Consider the following 7,492-nt stretch of genomic DNA (forward strand, 5'->3'; position numbering starts at 1 on the left):
CACATGTTGAGGTAGGGGTCCCTACACTTTTGTGGCATCTCTTGAACTTGAAAATTGAGAGGTGGAGATGCTTCTCTTTTCCATATTTTCACTTATATTTTACATGTACAGGACAAAATCGTCTTTCCAATTTTGTTCTTTGCATTGGACAATCATAATAACGCCATTTTTTAATTATAATTTTGTTTGTACAATTGTGTGTACTAGAAATGTTATACCATTTTAATATTTTTCATCTTATAATAATAAATTCAATAATCTAAATATTATTTTATATATATAGACATTTAATCATAGCCATGTTATATTATTTTTTATTATATAATCATCAATATCTATGTGATTAAGTGTTAGTGGACCGTTGTACAAAAAATATGTGTATAATGTAATTGCATAGTAATTTTTTTCGATACATAGTGCAAAACAATTTAATAATATTATTAATGAAAAGAATTAAATTGTTCAGCTCAAAACTCAAAAGCATTTTTTTTAGTTTTTGCCAATCAGTATTCGTCTACAGAATCCACTATCATTTTTGTTGAATTACAAATTATGAGTACGAATTCAATTCTCGACAATAATTTAAAAAGAAAAACTATTTATTTTATCACAATTAAGCATAACTAACAAACATAGAATTATAAACTTTAAGATTTACTTTAAATAAAATTAAAATAAAACTCTAAAATCATTAACACCCATATAAATTATAAATTAAGAGATTTAGTTTTCTGAACTTCGATCTTGAATGATTATTATTAAATCCTTTTTTATCTTAGAGATTCTCAAATTAATTATCTAGAGAAAATAACTATTTGATTTGATAAAGAGTCGTAAAGAATGGTTGAAGATGGTTGATGAAAGTTTTTTCTTCGGGGATCTTTAATGGAGGATGACTTCTCTACCTATTAGAGTTAGGGAATTGAGTTTATACTCGATAGTGGAGGTTGCCTCATACACGTTTGTGGCTTCTAGGATCCAATCTTAAGTGTTATATGATCATATATTGAGAGACAATGGAATATACGGTATATACTTTGATTTCGATAAAGCTTTGGAAGATTTTAGTGTTGCGACTCAAGATTTTGACCTTAACATATTTACTAGAAAATACACTGTCCCTCATAAAGCATAAAATATTTTTGTGAGTGTCATTTTTAGTAAAAGTGTTAAGGATATGGATGTAAAATTTGACATGATCACGAGACAGAGAATATTTTTTGTTTTTTTGCAAGTCGGACATACTAAAGGTTTTCTCCTTACTATCCTATTAATGGTTTAGGTCAACATATATAATTGGTAGGGTAACATATCATCCTTAAATACCGGTTTATGATTCCTTATTTTCTATTGATAAGGTTTAGCCCGATCAAGCATAGGAAATGATGTTCCGACAATTAACATGATTTTATACTTTTTATTTTTGACACTTTTAATTTTGTGGATCTTTTGCAAAAAAGTATAAAAATTTATATATAACAGTGTTGTATCTTATAAAATAATAAATATAGTTCTTAATAAAATTGATTTTATCATTAAAAAAGAGAGAACATCTTAATTTATTCTCTACATGCCATTTATGTCTAATTTATTTATTTATTTATGTGGTCTTTACTAGTCTAATATATGAATTGTTGCAACCAATTCTTCAAATTTAAAGATGATATTTTTTTGTTTCTAAATCTTCACACCTAAATATTACCTACCAAGATCGTTTATGCTAAATTAAAGAGTTAAATAAATATTTATTTAATTATATACATAATAATTAAACAAGAATGATTTCTCTCCAACAACAAAATCAACACCTGAGGAGGAAAATAAATTGAAGAAAAAAACAAGAAACTTAATTTCTCCATCTTTTTGGTTAAGGGTAAGCGCAACATTGTCGCCATCTTCTCCATCACCTCTATATATACCAACTTCCCACACAATCACTTTTCTCACTTCATCTTCATTATTTTCTCTATAGCTACTACTTTTACTCACTATGCCTTCACTCTCCGAAGCCTATAGAGCACACCCCGTGCACGTTAACCACAAGCACCCTGATTTCAACTCACTTCAAGAACTACCTGAATCTTACAATTGGACTCACCTTGATGATCACACCCTTATTGATTCCAATAATATTATGAAGGAGAGTACTACTACTGTCCCCGTTATTGATCTCAATGACCCTAATGCTTCAAAGCTAATAGGACTTGCATGCAAAACATGGGGGGTGTATCAAGTAATGAACCATGGCATCCCCTTAAGCCTTCTTGAGGATATTCAATGGCTTGGACAAACACTTTTCTCTCTTCCTTCTCACCAAAAACATAAAGCAACTCGTTCCCCCGACGGTGTTTCGGGATATGGCATCGCTCGTATCTCTTCCTTCTTCCCCAAACTCATGTGGTATGAGGGATTTACTATCGTCGGATCACCTCTCGACCATTTTCGAGAACTCTGGCCTCAAGATTATACCAGATTCTGGTAAGTTACATTGTTAAGAGTCTCTCATCAAATATATATAATTTAATTTTATGATATTAAGTTAAGTCTAAATTAAATTTTAAGATATTTCAATCAAATCAATCCTTATGAGTGTGTTAGCGTGTCGTCAATTCAAATTCAATGCTAATAATAAAAAACCTAAACTAACTAACTATCTCCTCTCTATGAAATCTTATCTTTATTTTTCACAAATTTATTCTATTTTCCTTTTTAAATAAAATTTAAAATTTGTGGCATTTTTTTGTGGTGACGGTACTAATGGCCAAACTATATAAGCCCATTTTGTTATCCTATAGTGCACTTGGCAAAGATCACAATGAAAGCTATGTGTGTGTATATGTATATATCTATTTATGGACCTACACACCCTTTGAAGAATGAAAGGGTAAACTAATCATGAGAATCCATTGCACCAAATCCACTAGTTTATGTTTGAGATCTCTTAATTATTTAGTCAACTATGTTTTGATTTTTCCTAACACTCTCCTAATTATATGTGATTTTTTTGGTTTTGTCTTTTCAGTGATATTGTCGTGCAATATGATGAAACCATGAAAAAGTTAGCAGGAACATTAATGTGTCTAATGTTGGACTCTCTTGGTATTACAAAGGAAGATATCAAATGGGCCGGGTCAAAAGCCCAATTTGAAAAAGCTTGTGCGGCCCTCCAATTAAACTCCTACCCTAGTTGCCCGGATCCGGATCACGCGATGGGTCTCACCCCGCACACAGACTCAACATTTTTAACCATCCTATCTCAAAACGACATAAGCGGGTTACAGGTTAACCGCGAGGGTTCTGGGTGGATCACGGTTCCACCGCTCCAAGGAGGTCTGGTCGTCAACGTGGGCGACCTCTTTCATATTTTGTCGAACGGGTTATATCCTAGCGTACTCCATCGAGTTTTAGTGAACCGGACCCGTCAGAGATTTTCCGTTGCCTATTTATATGGCCCCCCTTCCAATGTAGAGATTTGTCCACATGCAAAATTAATAGGCCCAACAAAACCCCCTCTCTATAGGTCAGTGACATGGAATGAGTACCTTGGCACAAAAGCAAAACATTTCAACAAAGCACTCTCATCTGTTAGACTTTGTACACCTATTAATGGTTTGTTTGATGTAAACGATTCTAACAAAAATAGTGTCCAAGTGGGCTAAATAGGTATTTCAACTTTTTAATCCTTCCTTCTTGCATGGTCTATTTTGTACCAACCATATATAAAAAGCCAAAAGGCAATATTGTGAAACGAAACACTAGCTATTTTTAAATTTACAATAACTTCAAATTTGGTGGTACAAACAAGAAAGAAATTGAAAGTTCAAGATTTAGGGTATATACATGGATAAATTTGTTTGGCTCAAAATGGAAGAGGAACCATTATTAATTCAGAGGATAAGATACATCAAATCAAACAATATTTTTTTAAAAAGTAACTAGTAATGAAAACATAGAGTCTCACTGTTCTTTCGTTTGTATTTGTAGTGAAAGTGACATAGCAAATTTGTCCAAGTTGAATATATTCAATTCCACCACAAGACAAACAAAACAACATTTCTTTGGAACTTGATATTTATTTTTTATTTTATGTGGCAACAACCGTACGTGCGCATCTAAAAATTAAAACTGTGTCATTGATCCCCAACTTCACTATGGTAGTTAATATTAAAGATTAATTGTTCTTGCTAATTTACCGTTTAGGATATTATTTATAGTGAAGTTTTTGTCATTAGAGTTGTCTTGGTGCCCACTAAAATTCTCCAATAAAATGGTTCAAAAAATCTTAACATTAGCAATGTGATTAGTAAAGTAGAGGATTAGGACAGAGAGAAGAAGGTGAGAAAAATGTTGAAAAGAAAAGTTGGAAAAAGAGACTAAAAAATAGTAGATTCCATATCTTTTGTATATATATTTTTAATTATGAAGAGAAAATAAGAAAAAATAAATTAAGGATAATGAGTGATTATATTTGTTAAATGCAATTAAATTTCTGTTATTATCTTTTCAAAAACTAACCGAATTTATTTGTTGAGTTATTTTAGTTGTATTTTTGAATTGTATCATTTTATTCTCTCAATGTATAAATACTTTTGTAATATTCTCAATTCCAATTAATGCCAAAATTACTATTCATCCAATATTACTCTTTTCTCTCTAATTCTCTCTCAACTTCATCTTCCCAAATTTCTTATCTTCCACCATTGTCAAACCTTCAATTTGAGTTTTATGTTCTAACATTTGGCATCAAGAGCTTTGGTTATTGATCCTAATCCGCTGCAACAATGGCAATCGTTTCCAATGATCGAATTCCCACCAATCTCCCGATTCTTGATTCGAAGAACTATGATAAATGGGCGAAACAAATGAGGGTCTTGTTTGGTTATCAAGAGGTGCTTGAGATTGTCGTCAATGGAGTTACACAATTAGGGGCAGAGGCTACCGACATTCAAAGAGCTACACACAAAGAAGAGAAGAAGAAGGATTACAAAGCCCTATTCTTGATTCATTCGTGTGTTGATAACGATAATTTCGAGAAGGTCGGCGATTGTGAATCGGCGAAGCAAGCATGGGAAATCTTGGAGAAAGCATATGCCGGTGCCGCCAAAGCGAAGGTTGTAAAGTTACAAACTTACAAGCGACAGTTCGAGTTAACATAAATGGAAGATAAAGAAACGATCAACGACTACATTACGCGCATTACCCAGTTAGTTAATCAAATCAAATCTTGTGGAGAAACGATTCTTGAGCAGAATGTTGTATCGAAAGTATTGCGCTCGTTAACGTCGCGTTTCGACAACATAGTTGTGGCTATTGAAGAATCAAAGGATCTAACAACTTTGAGCAAGGATGAATTGTAAAGTTCGTTAGAGGCACATGAACAAAGGATGGATGAGAGAAGCGCCGACAAAGCCAAAGCGGAGATTGCTTTGCAAGCGCGTTTCAATGAAAAGAATAAGAGGTCGAAAGGAAATTTTGCGGCGAGAGGTAAATCAAATTTTCAGAATTTTGGTTCAAACGATTCGCAAAATTCAAAGCATTCGACGAGTGAAAAGGGTGAAAGTAGCTCCAAGGATAGTGGTCATAGCAATGGTTTTAAGAAGTGTGATATGAGTAAGGTGCAATGCTACAAGTGTAGAAAGTTTGGACACTTTGCAAATTCGTGTCGTGGTAAATCGAATGAGAATCACAATAATGAAGCCAAGGTTGCTAGGGAAGAGGTAAATGATAAGGGCACACTTCTAGTAATGATCACGGAGGAGAGTTATGGCATTACGGATGTTCCGGGCAGCAACTACAGTAGTGACAGTTTACGGGACAGCAGCTGTACCGTTCCGGAAAATAGCGAGAAAATGCATTCGTATCGAAGTGCATTAGTTACCGTTCGTGATGGAGTCCAAGGGGGAGATGAGTGGTACTTGGATTCCGGTTGTTCAACACATATGACGGGTCGAAAAGATTGGTTTGTGCAAATCAATCAAGCGACAAAAAGTAAAGTCAAATTTGCTGACGACACCACTTTAAGCACCGAAGGGGTAGGAGATGTTTTGATCGGAAAAAGGAATGATGGACATTCAAGGATCAAAGATGTCTTGTATATACCGAGAATTAAGTGTAATCTTTTAAGTATTGGCCAATTACTTGAAAGAGGATACAAAATTCGTTTGGAGGACAAGATTTTACGCGCTTTGGATTCAAATGGTGTGTTGATTCTAAAAGCGCCGATTGCTGCCAATAGAACCTTTAAGGTTGATTTAAAGGTTATGGAGCATCGTTGTCTAGCTACCGCGGAAAGTAGAGATGAGTGGTTATGGCATTACCATCTTGGTCATGTTAATTTTAGGGATCTAAGAAAGTTACAACAAAGTGAAATGGTAACGGGGATGCCACACATTAGTATTCCAACTGAATTGTGTGAGGAATGTGTGAAGGCTAAACAACACAAGAATGTGTTTAGCAAAGATGCGGGTCGAAGAACCAAAGGCTTACTTGAGGTGGTATGTTCCGACGTTTTCGGATCGATGCAAGTAGAGACTTATGGTGGCAATCGATATTTTGTTACGTTCATTGACGATTTTAGTAGGAAGCTTTAGACATATCTTATCAAGAGAAAAGATGAGGTATTTGGAGTTTTCAAGAATTTCAAATCCATGGTGGAGCGCCAAAGCTGTCGGAAGCTCAAAATTCTTAAAACGGATGGTGGAGGTGAGTATACCTCTAGTGAGTTTGGGAAGTTTTGTGATCTTGAGGGAATTGTACGTGAGGTGGTGCCTCCGTATACGCCTCAACAAAACGGGGTTGCCGAGAGGAAAAATCGTACAATAATGAACATGGTGCGTAGTATGCTTTGTGGGAAAAAATTTCCTAAGGAATTGTGGGGTGAGGCCGTGTCTACAACCACCTGCTTGTTGAATAGGTGTCCCGCTAAGAAGCTGGAGAAACTCACACCGGAAGAGGCTTGGAGTGGCTTCAAACCAAATTTGAATCATTTGCGCGATTTTGGATCGATTGCATATCGTCATGTACCGGACCAACTTCGGAAGAAATTGGTTGATAAGGGTGAGAAGATGATATTTGTAGGATATCAATCTACTGGAGGGTACAAGTTGTTCGATGGAAAAAAATCGAAAGATCGTCATAACTCGGGATGTGACTTTTGATGAAGTCAAAAGTGCAGAAAATGTAACAGTAACCGATTACCCTACTAGCAGTAATCGATTACTCACAGAAAAACAGCAGCAGCAGTTTTTTGAAATCACTGATCCGGAGGCTTCCGACACCGCTGTACCAGCACCTACAGTAGGGCAAAATGATGTTGTTAATAATGGTAGACCAGTGAGGCAAAGAGCCTTGCCTCATAGACTCCGAGATTACGAAAGATTCCAAGATAACAAAGTGAATAACGATGGTGATTTTGTTCATTTCGCGCTTATGGCCGAATCCGAACTGGTAAATGAGGAAGAAGCCTTAAGTGATCCTAAGTGGATATGTGCAA

At 35.0% G+C, this 7,492-nt stretch overlaps 1 protein-coding gene across 1 annotated transcript; it reads left to right on the top strand.

The window, feature by feature from the left end:
- The first annotated feature begins 1,945 nt into the window (after window positions 1–1,945).
- Window positions 1,946–3,753, top strand: LOC127087529 (gibberellin 3-beta-dioxygenase 1). Its single transcript, NM_001426935.1, has 2 exons — window positions 1,946–2,478; window positions 3,023–3,753. The coding sequence occupies exons 1-2, from the start codon at window positions 1,991–1,993 to the stop codon at window positions 3,657–3,659; spliced, it is 1,125 nt and encodes a 374-aa protein (NP_001413864.1). The 5' UTR covers window positions 1,946–1,990; the 3' UTR covers window positions 3,660–3,753.
- The last annotated feature ends 3,739 nt before the right edge of the window (window positions 3,754–7,492 follow it).

Source organism: Lathyrus oleraceus, chromosome 5, assembly GCF_024323335.1.
Source record: "Lathyrus oleraceus cultivar Zhongwan6 chromosome 5, CAAS_Psat_ZW6_1.0, whole genome shotgun sequence".
Taxonomy (NCBI): Eukaryota; Viridiplantae; Streptophyta; class Magnoliopsida; order Fabales; family Fabaceae; genus Lathyrus; species Lathyrus oleraceus.